This window comes from Rhinolophus sinicus, linkage group LG04, assembly GCF_036562045.2.
Source record: "Rhinolophus sinicus isolate RSC01 linkage group LG04, ASM3656204v1, whole genome shotgun sequence".
Taxonomy (NCBI): Eukaryota; Metazoa; Chordata; class Mammalia; order Chiroptera; family Rhinolophidae; genus Rhinolophus; species Rhinolophus sinicus.
The window spans coordinates 156,381,814-156,404,003 of record NC_133754.1 but is presented as its reverse complement, the minus strand read 5'-3'; the positions used below and the strand labels follow the sequence as shown (position 1 = coordinate 156,404,003).

The following is a 22,190-nucleotide window of genomic DNA, read 5'->3' as shown; positions in this document are numbered from 1 at the left end:
TCTTGTATTAACATACATTTTTTTTTTTTTTTTTAAAGTACAGTGGTACCTTGGTTTTCAAACATAATCCATTCTGGAAGACCATTTGAGTTCTGAAACATTCGAAAACCGACGTGCGGTTTCCCCATAGAAAGTGATGCAAAATGGATTAATCCGTTTCAGACCTTTAAAATCAACTCCTAAAATTGCAAATTTAGCATGAATTTTACTATCTAATGATACCAAAGATCCATAAAATTTACGGCGTTCATAAACCGAAATGTTCATCAACGGAGATGTTCGAAAACCGAGGTACCACTGTAATTTGTTTGTGTTGTGTAGTTCTAGGCAAATATGAAGGGGTAGAGGAGTGATTTTGAATGAGCTGGCCTGGAAAGCTGCTTTTCAGATTACTAAATGTGATATCTGGGAGAATCATTGCTCTTAGAGTTTCTTCAGACCTGTTCAACAAGTAGCAAAATACAGATAACGAAGGTTGACAGAAGTTTCGTAGAAAATCTTTTATAATTATTTGGTTTACTTTAAAAGCCTGTGTGTGCATGCTTGTGGACTGTTGTGCAAAATGTGTGATATTCTGTCTAGCACATACTGTGGTGTTAAACCACTTGCTCCTTAAAGGTTCCTTTGCTGCTTTCCCCCCAAAGTAAGTTCTTGTCAGTGTTTGTAGAGTTCACAAGCCAACACTTGCTTTAAGGTATCCTTTGCTGAATGAAATGGAGTAAGATGTTTTTCTCTCTTCAAATAGAAAGCCTGACCCTTCATAATGATTGAGTACTTTTAGGTCTGGCAGTGTAAAGACATTATAAATTGTATATATATGTACCTTGTCCTGACTCTACTGTGTATAAACTTTTCAGGACCAATTGTTAACCTAAGATGATAGGATTCTATCTTATATAGCTGTCTTGTTTATTCCTATCAGTGAACATCATAAATTGAGTTTGTGCACTGTGGAATTTTTTTTCTGGAATAAATAAGTTTTATTGTTTTCTCTAATTAAAAAAAGCAATGTAGAAAGATAAAAAAGTTAAATCAAATTAAATTTCCTCACTTAGATAACTGCTTCTAACTTTCTTCTGTACACACACACACACGTGCGTGCTCTTGTTTGAACTAAAAAATGTAATCCTATTTTATATGTTGTTTGCTGATAGCTTGCTTCACTTATGTCATGGCTTTCTTTCTGTGTACACCTGGGTAACTATTAAAATGGCTACATACTACTCCCTTATGGATTTTGTAGAGTAGATAGTCTCTCAACTAGATATTTGGGGAATTTTCCCCCATTTTATTCTGCTGATCATTGTCTGTATAGTAATGGCTTGCACAGCTATCAGATTATTCCCTCTGAATAAAGGCTTAGAAGTAGAATTGCTAGGTGAAAAGCTGTGAACTAATTGAATTTGGATACTGTTGCGAGATAGACTTCCAGGAAGGTTAGAATAGATGCATTTTACCAGAACTAAGAATTCCTGAATATTCTGTGTGACTGTTGGGTGTTGATTTTTTAAATCTTTATCAAAGCTGAGAGGTGGAAAATAACTTGTTTTAATTTGTATTTTTTCACATTCGATCATTTTATATGTGACTAAATATATGAGTTCATCAGAGGTTATAGATACTGAAAAAATGTCTTAAAAATGTTTTAAATCTGGCCTCCACTGTTTTGGAAATAATTCAGCTATATCTCTTTAATTTTAGTTTATTAATTTCCAGTGCTTATGTTTATTTGGATATACAACATTAGTAATTTTCTTAAGACTTTTTTTTTAAAGCTTAAAATAGTTGCTGCTCTTATTTTGGGATTGAATCACTTCACATCTTTTGTGAAAATAAGGTAGATTATGAAAAAGGAAATAGGCCAATTTTGGGATTTCCCAGTAACACATATCCTAATATTTTTATATTCACAAGAACATAGTGTCTCATTCTTTTTTCCAGCAATTTTTAAATATATGGTATGATTTGATTTGGCATCACCATTAGAGGAGAGGTGGAGATGGGAGATTATATAAAAAATTTGATTTCTCATTAGAACAGGTCTTTGAGGTTGAAATTTTGGGTACTTAATTAAAAAAAAAAAACCCTAATTTTTATTTGTTCATTAAAATTTTATAGATAGTTACTTTGGATAACTAAATAGGAAAAGTTGTATTCCTGAGATTTTATGGCATCATTTTATGTATTTAATCTTTGAACTAATCTATGTATTTAATAGGTTTAAGGCCTCCTACTGAGGTAGGTGGGAGTGACATAGTGTGGGAGCTTGGGGAGATAACATTTACTTCATTCTCAATTCAGCATAGGAAAAGGCTTTCTGATGGGACAGCATATAGTAGTATGTTGTCAATCCAGCTAGTTGCTGTAATCTTTTGTGCTTTATATAGCAAAGGAGCTTAGCAAAAGTTTTGCTGTCTTTATCATCAGAAAGTAGAACTATATGGAAAAGAATCAAAATGGTAGGCAAGTGAGCTGCAAGGCGTGGGTAATTAGATTTGAAAGACATGCATGCACCCTTGATAATTGTGCACACTTTGAATGACAACTCTTATCTTCGGTAGACTTCATGGGAGACTGTAGGGGGGAAGAAGAAGAATTTTGGAAAAGAAAGCTCAGAAAATAAAGAGAATAGAGAGAAGAGAAGTGAGAGAGAAGTGAGTCGTGGACGTGGAAACAACAACCGGAAAGGAAGAGGCGGCAATCGTGGGAGAGAGTGTAAGTATAGACCTTTTCCCTCAACTTTTTGTGATGAAAATTTTCATGGGTACTGAAAAGCTGAATGTTCCAACGAATGCCCATAAACCCGCTTCCTCAATGCAACATTTGTTATTTTTCCTGTCAGCACTGACCTGGGCTGTAGGTACTTGTGTTGCGTGTCCTAAGACTGCCTTCTGTTGTGGATCACGTGCATCCTCTGATTTTAAAGGTTTTTCATTTACTGATGGGTGAAGCTGTTTATTCTTTCTAACTTACAAATACTTATGATATAGGCAAGGGTTAGGTTAAGCAGAAAGTTGTTGAATATGGAAGATTTTCTTCCATTTAACCTAAGTTTTGGCATCATTTACCCAAAACAACACAATCTGCTGTATAAACCTACCTGCTGCAGCGCTCAGCAGCCCATCGCAGCCCACAGCAGCCCAGCTCCAGGGAGAGCCGTTGTTTACAATCTTAGCTGTAGAGGGCACAGCTCACTGGCCCATGTGGGAATTGAACTGGCGACTTTGGCATTAAGAGCACAGCGTTCCAACCACCTGAGCCACCGGACCAGCCCCATTATAATTTCAGAATTTTCACCTATGAATTAAACAAGGTGTGCTGTCATTCAGTTTCGAGCCACTTTTGTTTTGTTTTGTTTTTCCTGTTGTATGAACCCTTTGGTTAAATTTTAGCATTTTTAAGTCTTTTTGTTTTTGCCTTTAATAGCTGTCTGAATTGATTATGTGTAAGAGGTGCTCTTTTCTTCCTTAGTTAGAGGTGAAGAGAATGGAATTGATTGCAATCAAGGGGACAAGCCTTCAGACCGTAGCAAGCGAGTCCGTGGTAGAGGTAAGACAGAATAAGTGGGAAGGAGATGGTTGTGATAGAAAGAAGCCAGGCTGTTGCTATACTGGCCTCTGAGTAAGGCATGACAGTGTACTCTGAAAGAACAGTTCACCTTCTGAAGTCTTTTGATTCATTTACTGATGCCTATGAATGAAGTGTTTGAAGTAATTTTGAGGAGACCTATTGGTTGTTTTCAAATGAGCTGAGAAGACCCTTTATGTGAATAATTTAGAACTTGAAGTACTGACTGCAATGTCATTATTCTCTAATGTTGGGCTTTAACCAATGTGCTTCACCCACTGGTTTTAAAATTAAAATTATTTGCCCATTGATTACCCCCTCCCCACCCCGTTTTCTGTTAGTGATCATTTCTTAACATTTAGTAATTTGTGATGTCATTAAGCCACTTCAAGAATGTAGTTTCATATGCTTTAGAGTTGTGACTGAATTTTCTCAGGGTTATAAAATCAAGAATATGATGTAATATGCAGACCCTCTTTTGGGTCAGTGGAGGAGCTACCTGAATTGACTGATGTCACGTTTGATATGTTCAATGCAGTGGTGACTCTTCTCCAAATGAACATTTTATAGTGACAGAATTGTTTTCAGAAATATTAAACGTAGAAGTAATGTAGGTGGTACATATACTACCAACTCCCTCGACTGTACATTTATCTAGCTATCATTTACTAAAGTTCCACTACATGGGCCAAAGGTAAATGATTTCCAGAGATCAGAAAAGGATAAAATTATGTACTAATTTGTCAGGCATAGTCAAAATAAGATTGGAATTATCAAGTAGATTTTAATTTTAATTCCCTTTTCTAGCCTTTTCTATTATTACCCATTTAAACATAGACAAAAGTGGAGAGAGTAGATAAATGAACCCCATGTCTTCTCACTGTTATTCAACAGCGCTTAAGGGTTTTAGACATTTGCTTTATATGTCCCCTCCCTCCCTTTTTCCATCCTTCCCTCCCTTCCTTCTCTACAGAAATATATTAAAGTAGATTTTTGGGTCACTTACCCCTAATTACTATGGAAAGCACCTCTGAAAAATGTAGACAGTTTCATATATATTCATAATGCTATTTTCACATCTAAAAAAACCATAGTAAACTTTTGTTATCATCTGATGCTCAATCCATACATACATTTCCCTGATATTTAAATGTCTTTTCATAATTGATTACTTTGAATCAAGATCCAAACAAGATTAATACATTACATATTTTGATTCTCTTTAATCTAGAGTAGTTCTTCCCCATCTTTTTTGTACCTCCACTTTTTTCTCCTTACATTGATTTGTTGTCAGAACCATGTCATTTGTCTTGTAGGATGTCATGTTTCACACTCTGCATTTGTCTTTATGTTTCTGTGGTGTCATTTAGCTTATTCCTCTAGCCCTCATATTTACTATAAATGTAACTTTAAAGATTAAATCGTGCTCAGTTTTTTAGGTAAGCATAGGTGGTGTTATGTATCTATATTGCATTGCATCAGAAGGTACTTTTATGTCTTCCTTTTACTTTTTTAAAGTGATATTTAAGTTAATTATTGAGTTGTTAATTTTTAGTAAGTTCATCAATGGCTTTAGAATTAGTTGAACTGGAATTCTCAACATAATCCTTACCTTGGTTTTTATAGTTTAATTTTTAAAAGATTTCTCTCGGAATTCAAGAAGAGTACTGCAACATACATAATTTTCATGTTCTGATTTTCTTTGTGGCAAGAAGACTGCTCAGGGGCAGTGTTGGACCTTGCTTTGTCTCTCCAATGTTGAGGGCCGTTAGCTAGCTAGGCCTGCTAAGCACTTTTTTTTTTTTTTAAGTGAAATGAGTTTTTGTGACAATTACCTAAGTCTTTAGAATTACCTGTTTTTGGAATGTTTTTCTCTTTGTGAGTTGGCCAGGACTGGAACAAATAATGATAGCTAACATTTACTGTGAGTGCTTCATTGTGCAGTAGGCATTTTGCTAGTAATTTACATGTGTTTTCATTTAATTCGTCAACAAAACCATCTGAGGATTGTTGTTATTTCCATTTTACAGTTGAGTGAACCAAATTATTTGGTCAGGGTCAGAGTTCGAACTAGTTCTATCTTATTCTGGAACTCTCGTTATTCAGAGAGACCGAGGGAAGAAGGGGAGGGTTAGAGTGCGTAGTAGGTGTTACCTGCCTTGTCTCCTTCCTTCATCAGAGATGACAAACTTCTTAATATTAGAGGTGGTGGGAAATGCTTCCCATTATGGAATGATGGAAGGACTCAACTAGTGGGTAACCCTGAAACCAAGTCTACTGGGAACTGTTGAATAGCTTATGGGAGACTGGATTGAAAGGAGCCAAACCAAATAAAATCTGTCACGTCCCGTGCGATGAGGGTTGTGGGAAGCGAGGAGGGCGGCACAGGGTTAAGAAAAGACAGTAGCCATGAATAGAGTTTAAGCTGGGCCAAGGGACCTTCAGCCTCAAGGACTGGGCCTGGCGCCTAATCGGCCTATGCATTAGCTTTTATTAGTTAGGTGGGGAAGTAAAAGTAAAGGAGATAAAGCTCTTCAATCTCAAGATCTGTGAATCCTATACATCGTAATAGGAAACTGATTCAAGCCAATCACCCTTGCCTGTAGGCAGCTGAACTGCAAGTCTCAGGAGTATGTACTTCCCCAAGGGACAGAACCTATATGCATATGAATAGATGGAGAGCACATCATTGAATCTCTTCCCCTGCAGATTTTGGGAAGGAATGTAGCCACAGAGGCAGAGGCTTTCCTTAGTCTGGGGAAGGTGGGGGGCTCTGCCCACCTCTATGAACCCCGTGGGTTCTCTTGTTGGTCCTCACTTGACTGTGCCTGGCTTGAGTTGTCCCCACTGTGGGGAATCTTACTCGTCATTGACTGACCAGCCATCTTTTTGGGGACAAACAGGGAGACATGAGGTGCAAACACAAAGGTGAAGCAAGGTCCTTGAAAGGATCCATCTCACAGACTCTCCTTTCTTTAGGAGCAGGTACATGGAGACAGACGGGTAGGCTGCTGCGTGGCAATAAACTTTTTTTTTTCTTTTTCCCCTTCCTCCGCCTCCCCCTTAACCCCCTCACTCCGGTTCAAGCCGTTGTTTCTCAGTCTAGTTGTGTAGGACACAGCTCCCTGGCCCATGATGGTATTGTGAGCCTTGCGTTCCACCCCCCCCCCCAGCTGAGGCAGTTGGTCACTGGTTGTCGGTTGGCCACTCACAGCAGCTCACGCCGGCCGATGCTCCTGGCATCACATGGTAGCCCACGGCAGCTCATGCCGACCTATGGCTGCTCAAGGCAGCCCAGCTCCAGGGAGGGCTGTTGTTTACAATCTTAGCTGTAGAGGGCACAGCTCACTGGCCTATGTGGGAATCGAACTGGTGACCTCGGTGTTAGGAGCACAGCACTCCAGCTGCAGGGCTGGCCCCAAATAAAATCTTATATAGGGATGATACTGGCTTGAGCATTAAAATCCCTAATTCAAGCATGTTAACTTTAAGAAAGGATGTAAAGTAGAAGGTAAGGGACTCAGACTGACTCTTTATAAACCCAGTTAGACTTAAAAATTAAGGGGAAAAAAAAAAGCCCACCCTCTCCCACATATAAATAAACTTCAGTGAGATATAATTTTTATATTATAACACCTATATTTAAATATATTTGAGTAGGCTATTGAAGGGTAGTGGTTTATGTCTGGAGATGTCTTTGAATCACTTAGTACCCAATGTTCAGCACAGGGCAAGAGGGGAAAAACAATAGGCACAGAAATACAATTATTTTGCTCAGTGAATGTCAGTCAAGTCCAGTTTGATAGTAAGTGAATAGTGGTGCAGGACTAATAGTTTACATCATCCTCATAATTAAAGGATAAATGTCCTTTGCTTTATGTAACAAGTTCCTTCTTAGAAGTTGGGTAGCAAGTTATTTAATGTCTTAATTTACTCTCAGTGTGTTGAATTAGCCTTAAAACAGTTGATTGGTCTATCCCATCCCAGTTGTTTTTGGTGTGTCGGGTAGCTGGCAAATTTTAAAGTGTATTTTAAAGAAGTACATGCTTAAAAAAATGTACTTTAAAAACGGTTCTTTAAGGTCCCCATTCCATTTATTCTTTGACTAGTGGGCTCCTCTTGCTGATTTCACATTGGCTATCCCTCAGAACACTAATCTACGTTTGTGATTAAATCTGCTAACATTTCTGGGGCGGCCGGTTAGCTCAGTTGGTTAGAGCGCGGTGCTCTTAACAACAAGGTTGCAGGTTCAATCCCCACATGGGCCACTGTGATCTGTGTCCTCCACAATTAGATTGAAACAGCTATGTGACTTGGAGCTGATGGGTCCTGGAAAAACACACTTACATAAATAAAAGTTAAAAAAATCTGCTAAAATTTCAAGTTGCCAAAATTTCAGTAAGTCACCCTTTTCCTCTTTAATTTTTGCTTTATCTTCATGGTATTGGCTTAAAAATATTAAACAGAATGGATTTAATATGCTAACCTATAATTTTTTTGGATAATACATGATTAAGATTTTGATAATTATTACACAAAAAATCATGCATACCATAATATTGGGGTAAGTTTTATAGCATGAAAAATATGAACTATAGCAAAGAAGTAAAATCCCATTTATATCCCTGGTTTTTCTATACCTTTCCCTGTATGTTTGCTGTATGTTTAGAGGAGCAAGAATCGACACTTGTAATAAATAATTTTTCTATAATTCATGTAAAGTTTGTGGAAAGGTATTGTGAGTTGTGTGTTTTGTGAGAAAACAACAGCGTCTTTAGGGGAGGAGAGTAGCAGTTGTGCCTGGGCTGTCTTCAGTGTCTTGGTCTTTGCTTTTTTGAAACTAACCCTGGTAGTTGGTGTGTAAACCTTTGGGACTTGATAAATATTGACCATTCAAAGGTACTTGGCTATCAAATAATATTGTGTTTTTTACAAAATGTTGCACTTAGCTGGTATTTATTAAGTATTCACTGTATGACTGGACATGTTCCTGAATGATACTGACTTACCTTAAAGTTAGATTGAAGACCATGTTAGAAATCCATGAGATTTGGAGTGTTCTGGATAAAGTTCTTTGTCACATGCCACGTAGTTATTAGTAAAAACTAAATTCAATTCTGTGTTCCAGCAGCTTAAACTACATACTATTGTGTATATTTAGGAACAAGTTTTTATAGAGAAAATTCCAAATTATCACTGTCACATTAAGAATAGAAAGATGGTAAGGAAGATGGATGGCATCTATACTTCTTGATTTTTAGGCCTTAGACCTCAAAGTGCCCGCCTTGGAAAGAAAAGAAAACAGAAGGTAACACAAAGAATAGAATGATCTTATTGGCCAATAAATTTTACTATCCCTCTTAGGTCAGGGTAGTCACAGTGTACTGTGTTTCCCTGAAAATAAGACCTACCCCGAAAATAAGCCCCAGTTAAGATTGTCAGCCAGACAGATGGATTTAGTATGTTATGACGATGTTCCAGAAGAAGATGACATGACTGTATTTGAATAAATGTAGATTGTTGTACATGAAAAAATAAGACATCCCCTGAAAATAAGCCCTAATGCATCTTTTGGAGCAAAAATTAATATAAGACCCGGTCTTATTTTCGGGGAAACACAGTAGTACCAATATCATGTGCCTAATTAATCCTTACCATCCGATTCTAGTTAGACGATAATTGCTGTGAAATTCCTTTGTTTTAAAGTTTCAGGAGCACATAAGAGCTGGGTGTCTTAGCAATAGGGAGAGGTTTTTCTTTTCCAGGATATTTGATTCCTGAGATGCTTCTTCTGATCTTAATGGGCTTCTTAGAAAAATGGTCAGATTTTCATGGGTGAATTCCCACTACTGCACTACTAAACCCTTCAGTTTGGCCCTTTGAGAGTGAGGATCTAGTCACAGTACTTAGATTGGTTGCTGAAGGACATACTATAAATAGAACAAATTTGTTGTTATAAAAACACATCTTAGGGAATAGTCAGTGAGTTGATGGACATGAATATAGATGGAAGTTGGGTTGACTAGTGTTATTACCTTGAGGTACAGTTGATATGTTTACTTTGGTTTTATTTAGGCAGATAAAACTAAAATAAAACTTAACAGTCCAAGTAAAATCACTGTAAAATTTTCTTAATCATAAATGTTACATGAATTCTGCAAGGGATCTGTGTTTTACTTGACTTTTTTTTTTTCTGGACTGTGTGGGGATTGTTCATAGAATTTTCCCATTGGCAAATTTAACAATGAATAGGAACAGAATGCAAACAATAAAAAAATATGGTCCATTTGAACTTGGTAGGTGAAAAATGGGAGCTTAATATTCCTAGTCAGAATCTTTAACAATAGCTTGATATAAAACCAGCTATTGAGACCACACTGTTGTTGTTTTTTTTGTACTTTATTTTTGGCTGGATCAACTGGCTTCACTAGATAGTTAAAGATTATACAAAAGTGGAAAGGAGCCAGATTGAAGCTAAACCACTGGGAAAGCATTCCTATAGAGTACCTCTTTTAAAAGATTTTGGGGTATTGCGATTGAAGTTGAGGATTTGTCCAAGGAATTGGGTTAAGGCTGAAATATTAGAAGGTCAGGTACGGATGTTTACTATCAGGCCCTTTGATAGATTGCCCATGGTGAAAAGAGGGGCTGCTGGCTGTTGGCAGTCCTACTGAATTTTTCTAGGACTTCCCTGAAGCTTAGCTCCAGGGTTGTAAAAATCTATTGAAAGGAATGGGCCTGTGTTGGTCACTTGTGTGATGAAAGGGGAAGGAGCAACTAAAATCATGTTTTTTCCCAACCATTGTTCTGAAAAGCAGAAAAGAGATAAGCAGAGAGGAGTTTACTGTTTTATGGAGAATAGTGTATAAGTGGTATTTTTTGTAGTCTACATCAGTGTATTTAAAAAATAATAATTTTAGGACTTCTTCAGTATTGCGATTTTCAGACTTGAAATCTCATAGGCCTTTACTTTCTATCATATCTTCTTCTATCTTTTATTTATTTGTATTTCTGTGTGAATGTTTTTCCTTAAGTAAATTATCTCTTTCTTTTTTGGTCTTGGTATATTTAGGACTCCAAAATAATATAAAATTTAGCATGGCTCATCATTTTTATTGATCATTTTATTTAACTTAGTGTTGAATGTGCTTTATGCAGAAGAAGATATTACAATACTTTTCAGGTGGACTTTGATATGGGCTGTTCGATTTTCTATGCCATACCAGAATGTGTTTATGTATTAGAAATGACATTCGCATCTTTCTTGAAGGGTAGTTTATATGAAGTTATTTCCAAGTTATCTAAATTATAAGTGAGAAATTATAGTCAAGTCATTCATTCCTCTATTATTCCTGTAAATTTATTTATTGGTACATGGTTTGGTGGCATAAGTATATTGTTTTTGTCTTGTCTTTTGGTGAGATTGAGTCAAGTAAGGTAGTGAATTATACTTGAGGTTTCAGGAGGGTGATTTCTCTCTGGATGGAAGAAAAATAATGCTGTGGAAAAAGGACCAATAGTTTACTCCCTAACCCGTTTCACTCTTTTACCTTACTTACTTTACTATTTTGTATTTAGCAATCCAAATTAGTTCTTCTACTTTTAAAACTAATATGTGAATGTGGTCTATATAATATAATTGAAACATAATTATTGAGCACCTACTGTGTGCTGACATTCGAGTTTTAATATCTGAATCCTCTGCAGTGCCTTCTCAGGTCTTGGTACAAAAAGTATTGGAGAAAATGCAATGTTCTAAAATCAACTGCTGAACAGCTAGGTTATTTCCTGTAATTGAATAGTGACGTTATTATTGTGCTTCTAAATATAAGCGTTTAATCCATGAAAAAATAACATTTATGAAAATTACAGTTTTAAATGCAACAACTAATATTTAGGTACCTATTATATTGTTGAAGATATTGCTATGACTAAGACATGGTCCCTCACATTCTGGTAAGGAAGGAAGAGAGACAGTTAAGTAAAAACACTTTTTGATTTACTTAAAATGATTGTTGATGTGATCAACTGTCAGTAGTTGTCTACAACTGTCCCTAGAGTCTCCTTTAGATTGAATTGCCTGGGGAAGTCTCTGAGGAGGTAGGATTTAAGCTGAGGAGGAAGAAAGCCATGTGAAAATCTGGGTAGGTACATTCTATGTAGAAAGGAACAAACAGCTAGTGCAAACATGGAAAACAACTTGAATTTTCCACAGAATAAAAACTACTTATTGGAGGGTCGGCCCGGTGGCTCAGGCAGTTCGAGCTCCATGCTCCTAACTCTGAAGGCTGCCGGTTCAATTCCCAGATGGGCCAGTGGACTCTCAACCACAAGGTTGCCAATTCAATTCCTTGAGTCCCGCAAGGGATGGTGGGCAGTGCCCCCTGCAACTAAGATTGAACACAGCACCTTGAGCTGAGCTGCCACTGAGCTCCCAGATGGCTCAGTTGATTGGAGTGCGTCCTTTCAACCCCAAGGTTGCCGGTTCGACTCCCACAAGGGATGGTGGGTTGCGCCCCCTGCAACTAGCAACGGCAACTGGACCTGGAGCTGAGCTGTGCCCTCCACAACTAAGACTGAAAAGACAACTTGAAGCTGAACGGCACCCTCCACAGCTAAGATTGAAAGGACAACAACTTGACTTGGAAAAAAAAAGTCCTGGAAAATACACACTGTTCCCCAATAAAGTCCTGTAAATAAATAAATAAATAAATAAGTAAAATAAAAAGAGTGTGCTTTAAAAAAAACCACACTACTTATTGGAATATGAAATATACAAAGAAGTGCTTAGGGTGTGGTTTTAACATTTTATTTTGAAATAAATACAATTTTGCATACTGTTCATCCAGATTCCCCAAATTTTAAGATTTTATTACATTTGCTTTATCATTTTCTCTGTGTGGTATTATTGTTTCTTCTGAAACCTGTGAGTACAAATTCTAGACATAATACCATTTTATCTTTCAATGTTTTATTGTATGTCTCCTAAGAAAAAAAGATATTCTTTTTTTTTTTTTTTAAATTTATTGAGGTGACAATTGTTAGTAAAATTACATAGACTTCAGGTGTACAATTCTGTATTACATCATCTATAAATCCCATTGTGTGTTCATCACCCAGAGTCAGTTCTCCTTCCATCACCATATATTCGATCCCCCTTACCCTCATCTCCCACCCCCCACCCCCCACAAGATATTCTCTTATAGAGCTATCTTAAAATAGTAAAGTCAGGGAATTACTACTGATGCATCTATAGGCCTTATTCAGAATTTTTCAGTTATCTTGCTAATGTTTATATAGCAAAAAAAAAAAAAAATTCTGGTCCAGGATCCAATCTAGGATCACAGATTATATTTAGTTCCCATGTCTTTTTAGTGTCCTTCAGTAACAGCTCATCAGTCTGGAATAGTCTTTTATGGCCATGATGCTTTTGAAGCATATGGATTCTTGTAGAATGCCCTTCGAGACCAATCTGAGAAATTTCTTCAGGATAGAATTCATCTTTACCACAAAGTGATGATAACTGTCCTCACTCAGTGTATCATATTAGAGGGCTCATAGTACAGGTTTATCTCATTACTAGTGATGTTAGTTTTATTTAAGGAAGGTGGTTTCTGCCAAGTTCCTCCTTTGTAAAATTACTACTCCCCACCCCCCTGTAATTTATATGTATTTTTCTGCAGGAAGTACTCTTGAGACTGTAAATACCATTTTCATTAAATTTTTATTCATTAGTATTAGAATTCATTAATTCTTTCTTGAATTAATTATTGTGACACATTTATAATCAGACTTTTTTGCTAAGGAAAAGCTAATATATGGGTTATGAAGGTAGATTCTAAGCTTTCTTCCTCACTGAACCCAGAGGTATTTTGCTGTTGTCATTTGTCTCATTTGTGCTGCTTTAGGGTTGGGGAAGGTGAATTATTCCTATATCTCTGAGAATATACCCTGATTCAGGGACAGAGAGGCACAACTTGCCTGGCTTCCAAGTCTAAGCTATGCTAGCCCCAGAGCTGCCCTGCTCTCTGGTGGGTCAAACAGAGTTTTGGACATGGGGGCAGCTCATAGTCAACACACCAACCATCTTTAATCATTGAACCAGTCCTGAATATTGGGGAACTTTTGTTGATACAAAGAACTTTAGAACTAGTCAGGACCCAGAGTGTGCAGTAATGAATTCAAGTTCATGTACTTTCTGGCGCATTTGCCTATTATCAAAGCCCTCTTTCTAGTCTTCTGGGGATGAGGGAAGGGGATTGCTTTCTATCTTAGATGAGGATCACTCTCCCTACTTGCTTCTGTTTATGTTACACAGTTATACAGGTTCGGTGCCAGGGGGCTGTCTGCAGTTAGGATCTGCCTCCATTAGTGGTGGTTGGTTGTTCTCTGAGTTTTGGCTTTTTCTTTTTTCCCCCAAGGGAAATGAGCAACTTTTCTATTCTGGCCCTTAGTGTAAAAGATACAAATATTTAACAATTAAAAACTTCAGCAATCATTTAACATAGATGTAGTACAGACCCCATAGAGAGACTTAGGAGAAAAGGTAAAGCATTTATCATTACATTGGTGTATTCTTTGTGATAATCTTCTCTACTCTTGTTTTTCTCTATTGAAAGACCCTGGATCTTTATTCTGAGCTGTTAGGTGAAAACAGCTCTTTGTACCAGATAACAGTGTAGGGAAATGGTATAAATGCAGAAAACAATGTTATTGGTAGCATTACTAGCCAGAGGATTAGGAAAGACAGTTTTGTTATCTTGCTAAAATTTATAGGAAATAGGTGGGTTTGATTTTTTAAAAATCTACCGAAAAGAAGATATTTAGCTTGTTCGTGGTTAATACTTGGGTGTAATAACCTTCTCCATATCTGAAGACAGAGATATGTATGTAGTTGATACTGACTGTTTACAGGGGATTTGTAGGATTTCTTGAATTTTGGGCCTTAAGATAGGTATTTCTTTTATAAATTCCTTTCTCCTCTTTCATGCACATCTTGCTTTCTGGATCAGATATTTTGGTTATCATTTAATTATTTCTTAGCATCCCGTTTTAAAATTTTGCCACTATTTAGTTGTTGTTTAACCACTGTTAGTGCCATTTGCTACATGCATGCCATTGAAGTGAATTCTCTTTTGTTATAATGAGTGCACATAAATCCACTTATCATGAGCAGTCATGTTTTTTCTTTTGCTTTCTTCCTTGGTAACAGTGTTCATTACAGCAAAAAAAATATTCTTGAGATATAATCACATACTGTACAATTCACCCATTTAAATTATACAATTCAGTGATTTTTAGCATATTCATAGAATTATGTAACCATCATCATAATCAATTTCAGAACATTTTCATCACATCAAAAAGAAAGCCTGTACTCTTTTATCAATTCTCTCAGTTCTTTTCCTCATATCCCACCCTAGCAGTAAACAACCAGTAGTCAACTTTCTGTCCGTATAGATTTGTCTGTTCTGGTCATATCATGTAAATAGAATTTTATGGTGGGTTTTTTTGTGACTGGCTTCTTTCACCAGCTTAATATTTTAAAGATTCATCCATGTTGAAGCATGTGTCTGTACTTCATTCCTTTTATGGCCAAACAACAGCTTGTTGTATGGGTAGACCACATGGTGTGTGTGTTTTTTGTTTGTTTTTTTTACAATTAAATGTTTTCGTTCTTGACCTTGTAGGCCGTGGAAATAGCTGTGTGTGACGTCTTGCAGCTGTGTGTGACGTCTTGCCGTTGCTTTTTGACAGTACTACAATATGCATTATTAGGATTCTTCTACTTTTTAGAACATTTTCCTCTAGTTCCCTATCTCTGGGAATAGGGTAGACTTTTGTCAAGACCATATTTTTAGTAGTTTAACTTGAACTGTTGGATAAGTTAACTATGCATGGTTAATATACATTTTAGTTATATTAGCATGGCTAATATAGCCCCTGGCAGCCACCTTTCTCTGAATTTGACTATTCTTATATACCTTATAAGTGGAATCATAAATATTTGTCCATTTTTTTAAAAAGATTTTTATTGCGGAAGGGGAATAGGACTTTATTGGGGAACAGTGTGTACTTCCAGGCCTTTTTTCCAAGTCAAGTTGTTGTCCTTTCAATCTTAGTTGTGGAGGGCGCAGCTCAGCTCCACGTCCAGTTGCCATTGCTAGTTGCAGGGGGCGCAGCCCACCATCCCTTGCGGGAATTGAACCGGCAACCTTGTGGTTGAGAGGACGTGCTCCAACCTACCAAGCCATTCGGGAGCTCAGCGGCAGCTCAGCTCCAGGTGCCGTGTTCAATCTTAGTTGCAGGGGCTCTCTCTGCCCACCATCCCTTGCGGGAGTCGAGGAATCGAACTGGCAACCTTGTGGTTGAAAGCCCACGTTCCAACCAACTGAGCCATTGGGGTGGCAGCTCAGCTCAAGGTGCCATGTTCAATCTTAGTTGCAGGGGGCGGAGCCCACCATCCCTTGCAGGACTCGAGGAGTTGAACCGGCAACCTTGTGGTTGTGTGGGAATCGAACGGCAGCCTTCGGAGTTGGGAGCACGCAGCTCCAACCTCCTGAACCACCGGCCCCTATTTGTCCTTTTTTGACTGGCCTATTTCACTTAGCACAATGGCCTCAAGGTTCATTGATGTTGTAGCATGTGTCAGAATTTCCTTCTTTATTAAGGCTGAATAACATTCCATTGTATGTATATACCATATTTTGCTAATCCATTCATCCATTGATGCATACTTGGGTGGCTTCTATTTTTTGGCTATTGTTAATAAGGATTCTTTGAACATGAGTGTTCGAATATCTTGTTCAGACCCTACTTTGAAATTCTCTTGGGTATATATCCAGAAGTGGAATTTCAAGATCATATGGTAATTCTATTTTTAATTTTTTGGGGAACTACCGTACTGTTTTCCATGGTGACTACACTATTTTATCTTCCCACCTAACAGTGCACAAGGGCTTCAATTTCTCTACATCCTTGCTCACCCTTCTTACTTTGTGTTCTTTCTCTCTCCTTTTTTTTGTTGATAGTAAGCCATCATAATGGGTGCCAGGTTTCCCTAATGATTAGTGCTGTTGAGAATATATCCTGTGCAAATATTATACAGGTTGCGTTTGTACTCTGTTGATAATGTCTTTTGGTGCACAACTCAAATGCCTACTTTTTTCTTTTCTTGCTTGTGCCTTTGGTGTCATATCCAAAAAATCATTAACTCAATGCTCTGCAGCTTTTTGTTCAATATTTTCTTCTAAGAGTTGTATAATTTTAGCTCTTACATTTAGGTCTTTTATCCACAGTTTAGGATTTTGATTAATAAAGACTGAAGAGTTTTTGAATAAAACTATTTCTTCTTGCTAGCTCTCTTGCTTGCTCCTATTTTGGTTATCCTAGTGTTAAAAACGGTATTTAATAGTACTGTTTATTTAGCAGTTTCCTCTTTTCTCTTTCTTTCTGTTTCTCATTTCATTTTATAGTAGAGGCTTTAAAAGAGCATGGTGTTTGCACTAGCTGGTTTTAAAAGACCCAGAACATTAAAAAAAAAACCACACACACACAAACCAACCTGTCTAGGTTAAGTTGCTGCATATCACGTATTATACAAGCAGCATTAAATTTTTTTCTGTCCTTTTAAATCAATAACGGTGTAGGTAGTTTTGTCTGTAGGGACAAGCAGATTGGGTGCACTGGAGGGATTGATGGTGCTATTAGGAACAATGACGGTATTGTTTGGGCAGGTGTAGTAGAGGATGAAGTTGGTTAGGTTATAATTGTGTAGATATAAGTATTATTTTACAGTATAATTTTTGTTAAAAGGATTTGGACGTGGCAGAGGGAGAGGGGCAGGAAGATTCTCAACCCAAGGCATGGGGTAAGTCTTAGCCATCTTATTTTTGCAGTTATTTCCTTCTCTAGTTGTTACTCTAAGGTTTTCCTTCCTCTATTGTGTACCCAGTTTATCCTGGTGAGAAAACTATAAAAAAGCAAAATAGTACAAATAAAATTGTATTGCAGTAGGCCTTAGAGCAGAGTTTCTAGCCCTGCTCTGTTGACATTTTGGATTGGGTAATAGTTTCTTGAAGTGGTCAAGCGTCCTTTAAGTTGTAGGATGTTTAGCATCCCTGGCCTCTCCCTGCTAGATGCTAGCAGCACCCCGCTCAAGTTGTGACAACCAAAAATGTCTCCTTGGGAGGGAGGTACACCATCACTCCTAGCTGAAAACAACCGCATAAGAGTTATGTTGGTAAATCCAGCAATTGCCCTTGAATGGTAAGTAAATACAATGTTTATGTAAGAGTAGTAGTTTTTTTCCTGAGTCGTAATAGTGAAGAGTGGCCATACTGTTAGTAAAAAGTGATATAACTAGTTGTTTATTCATTATTTCTTACTGTTCTTTCACTTTTTGTTGGCTGCTTTTAAAACATTAACTCCCCCTGGATTTTTAGAAAAAAAGTTTTTATGTACCTTAACAGAGCCTTATGTAGATGCCAGTCAAAAAAGGAAGGAAATCGTTCTAAGAAAATCCCTCCGTTTCTCCATAGCTTCAGGGCAGCACTGTTGGGGCTCAGTGCCTTCAGCTGCTACCTCCTGCCATTTCTGTGAGGTCCCTGTAGACAAAGGGAGATTGAAACACTGGGAGCAAACACACATGTAGGCCGAGCCTAGTAGCTTTAAGCTATTTTTATGGATTTTGCTGTTTACTTTCAAAAACATTCTTTTGTGATTAAAAAATAATTGTCAATGATAATAAATCTGGAAAAAACATTCTGTTGTGAAAATTTTAGAGGTAGTGTTTAGTTTGGCTCTAATTAGACCTCTGTATCATGGGTGTTTAGGATTGAAAAAAAGGTACTAAACAAAACACTTTTGTTTACTTACCCCCCCTTCCGCCTCCCCTCCCCCCCCACTTCGGTTCAAGCCGTTGTTTCTCAGTGTAGTTGTGTAGGACACGGCTCCCTGGCCCACGCTGGTATTAGCCTTGTGCCCACCCCCACCCCCCGGCAGTCGGCTGCCAGTCATCGGTCGGCTGCTCACAGCAGTTTGTTTACTCTTTGAAAAAATTATGTCCATTGTTTCTATACAAAAGGATCATATACATCTGTTGTAAAAGTCAAAGCCAAACTTTGAGTCTGACTTGGGAAGAAAAGACTTGTTGCCTATTTAAGTCTGGGTTTAATTTTCAGGGGAGCTTTAAATAGAGCCCTCATTCTGCCTAGAATGATTATGACTCCACACCTGCTTCAGGCTGCACAGGACAGCAACTTTGGGAAGTAGGGGTATCATATAAGAGTGCATGGAAGGTTCATAGGTAACCTCTGCTGTTCAGAAGATCTACATCCCAGTGGCCAGAGGAATTATCTATAATTAAATAGGAGAAGGCAGGTGAAGTGTCCCATAGTGGCTATTTGGAGGGACAGCTTTTTTAGGGGAAGATGATGTACAGTTAGTTTTGTGACTTTGATGATTGCTTCATTTGCCTTTATTCTTTATTTCAAACCCCAGGACATTTAATCCTGCAGACTATTCAGATTCTCCACCTAAAGATGGGTGTGGGACAAAACCAGTAGTCTGGGAAGCTGCTCAGAATGGTGCAGAAGAGGGAAGTGGTAAGTGTCTGTTCTTGTCAGAGATAGGTTTTAAATGTTTGAGCTGTTAACATACATACAAAGATGATACCAAAGTGGCTGTTGGAGAATAATAAAAAACAGCCTGCTGTCCTACCTCTGACAATACTGCTAGCTAGTTCTTAAATCTCCAAAGTCTCACTTATAAATCTCATTGACGATAAGGTATTTTTCTCTTCTGCACTCTGAGGAAGAGGTTATAATCAATCTGTGTAAATCAGTACAAACCCACACTCAAATCTCAGTGTGTCAAGGATTTTAAAAGAATTTAATAGTATTAAAAATTTTTTAAAAAATTACAGGTGACAGTCTGTATTACTAGTTTCAGGTGTACTGCTTAGTGGTTAAACATTTCTGTAATTTACAAAGTGATCCCCCTGATAGGTCTGGTACCCCCCTATAGTGTGTCTTGGGGATTTATAGAATTTCTTAGGAGAATACTTGTTACTGAAAGTACTTACCATTCCCAATGGTGGACACTGAAATTTGGCCAGGGTGGTAGATGATAGATGAGTTTGGGGCAACAATTGCTTTTGCAGTTTTTTCTGTATCCTGCTGTTTTTGGATTATTTCTTTTCTGAAATTAATGGGCAGATACTTGTTAATTAGCATGTTTATTTAATAGAGCTCTTTGGAGAATTTATTCATGATAATATATATTAACGATTTGATTATATTTATAAAGACATAATTTGACACTTCCATATAACACCAACCTGGTCAAAAAATAAAGCAGGTCCACCATCACAGAAGCACAATCAATGAACTAGAAATCAAAGATCCTGTAGAAATAATCAACAAAAGTTATAAATGTAACTTGAAAAGACTAATAAAATGATAAACTTATTGAGAACTTGATAGGGAAAGGAGAAGCAGCATAAATAATTAGTTGTAGGAATGAGAAAAGGAATACTGATACTAATTTATAATTAATTGCTTTAATAGTTATAATTAATATAGATATTAAAAGATCATAGGAAGGTACTTTATGTCAATATATTTTGTGTTAACATTTGAAATTACATATTAATCTCACTCTTCAACACAGATGTAGAAGTCTTAAGCCAAAATACTGGAAAATAGAATTCAGTAAGATAGAAAAAGGGTAATACATCATGGTGATGTTAAATTTATACCTGGTATTCAAATTTGTTTAGCATTTAAAATCAATCAACTCCTACATAATATATCCAAGACAATAGAAGACTTAGGTTCACACAAATGTTCATAGAAGCATAACTCATGATAGCTAAAAAGTGGAAACAAACCAAATGGACGAACGGATAAGTAAAATGTGGTATATCATCCGTACTTTGGAATATTCATTCTGCCATAAAAAGGAATGAAGTACTTGATACATGCGGCAGCATGGATGAACCTTTGAAATATTATACAAAATGAAAGGAACCAGTCACAAAAGAGCATATACTTTAAATTGTATGATTTCATTTATGTGAAATGTCCAGATTAGGCGAGTACATAGAGACAGAAAGAAGATTGGTAGTTGCCAAGGCCTGGGAATGTTTGGGAAAAATAGATACAAATGGGTTCAAGATTACTTTTTGGAGTGATGAAAATATTCTGGGATAGTCCTGATTGTTGCACAACTTGTGAATATATTAAAAACTACTCATTTGTGCACTTTAAAAGGGTGCATTTTATGCTGTGTGAGTTATTAGGTTGGTGCAAAACTTATTGTGGTTTTTGCAATTATTTTTAACCTTTTCTTTATTTATTTAGATTTACTTTTAATTAATTAATTAATTAATTAAAATGTCTATTAATCTTAAGTGTGTTTTTCCAGGACCAATCAGCTCCAAGTCAAGTAGTTATTTCCATCTAGTTGTGTAGGGTGCAGCTCACATTGCCCCATGTGGGTATCGAACCGGCAACCTTGTTGTTAAGAGCACCTTGCTCTAACCAACTGAGCTAAACAGCTGCCTTTAAACTGCAGTTACTTTTGCAACAACCTAATATATCTCAACAACTCAAAAAAACGAGTCTTATTCATCCTTTTAAAAGAATAAAGGAGAAAATTCATATTATTTCAATAAGGAAGGCACTTGACAAAACCCAACACCCATTCTTGATTTTTTTAATAAAGCCAGGCAAATCTGTAATACAAGGAAATTTCCTTAATCAAATAAGAGAAATCTATAAAACTTACTGTAAACATTAGTTAATGGTAATGTGTTGAATGTTTTTCTTCTGGAACAAAATAAAGGTGCTTACTCTATTTCTATTCACTGTACCAGAAGTTTCAACCATTGCAATAAGTAATAAAGAAGAAAAGTCATAGGGTTTAGAAAGGGAGGAAAAATCCTATCATTTATGGTAATGATATAAAAGAATTTATAGGTAAATTAAGAAAGTTTTAAAAAGTGCTAGATGGAAGTTCAATAAACAGATATATTTCTACAAACCGGAAACAAAGAAAATGGGAAAAAAATTTGTAGTCTCAACAAAAACACCAGATGCGGGCGGCTGGCCGGATGGCTCAGTTGGTTAGAGCGTGAGTTCTCAACAAGGTTGCCAGTTCAATTTCCGTGTGGGATGGTGGGCTGTGCCCCCTGCAACTAAAGATTGAAAAGGGCAACTGGACTTGGAGCTGAGCTGCACCCTCCACAACTAGATTGAAGGACAATGACTTGGAGCTGATGGGCCCTGGAGAAACACACTGTCCCCCAATATTCTCCAATAAAATTTATTTTTTAAAAAAAGTAACCATCAAAATAACAAACATTAAAAAAACACACAAAAACACCAGATGCCTTTGAAGAAGTCTAATGATATGCAAGATAAGACTTCTACCTATGAAAGCATAAACTGTAAACTCATCTTAAAATATAAAATTGAGAAATTTAAGAAGAAATAATAAATGGAAGGATATATCATTTTTACATATTTCAATTCTCACTATTGTGAAGCTTAGGTTTTACTGACTTGTTCTTTGGACTGTAGTCCATGGTAATTCACCACATGAAAATTGTCCCCACTGTT

At 37.0% G+C, this 22,190-nt stretch overlaps 1 protein-coding gene across 6 annotated transcripts in view; it reads left to right on the top strand.

Moving 5' to 3' along the window:
• The window catches only part of UBAP2 (ubiquitin associated protein 2), a 101,977-nt gene that overhangs the window by 43,120 nt on the left and 36,667 nt on the right, over positions 1–22,190 (top strand). For 4 of the 6 annotated variants that reach the window (XM_074330648.1, XM_074330646.1, XM_074330645.1 and 1 more), the window contains 4 exons: positions 2,562–2,715; positions 3,472–3,549; positions 17,383–17,437; positions 19,069–19,172. In XM_074330648.1, the coding sequence (XP_074186749.1) occupies positions 2,562–2,715; positions 3,472–3,549; positions 17,383–17,437; positions 19,069–19,172 (391 nt within the window). The remainder of the gene's footprint in view (positions 1–2,561; positions 2,716–3,471; positions 3,550–17,382; positions 17,438–19,068; positions 19,173–22,190) is intronic. The other 2 variants (XM_074330649.1, XM_074330650.1) reach the window with 1 other exon arrangement.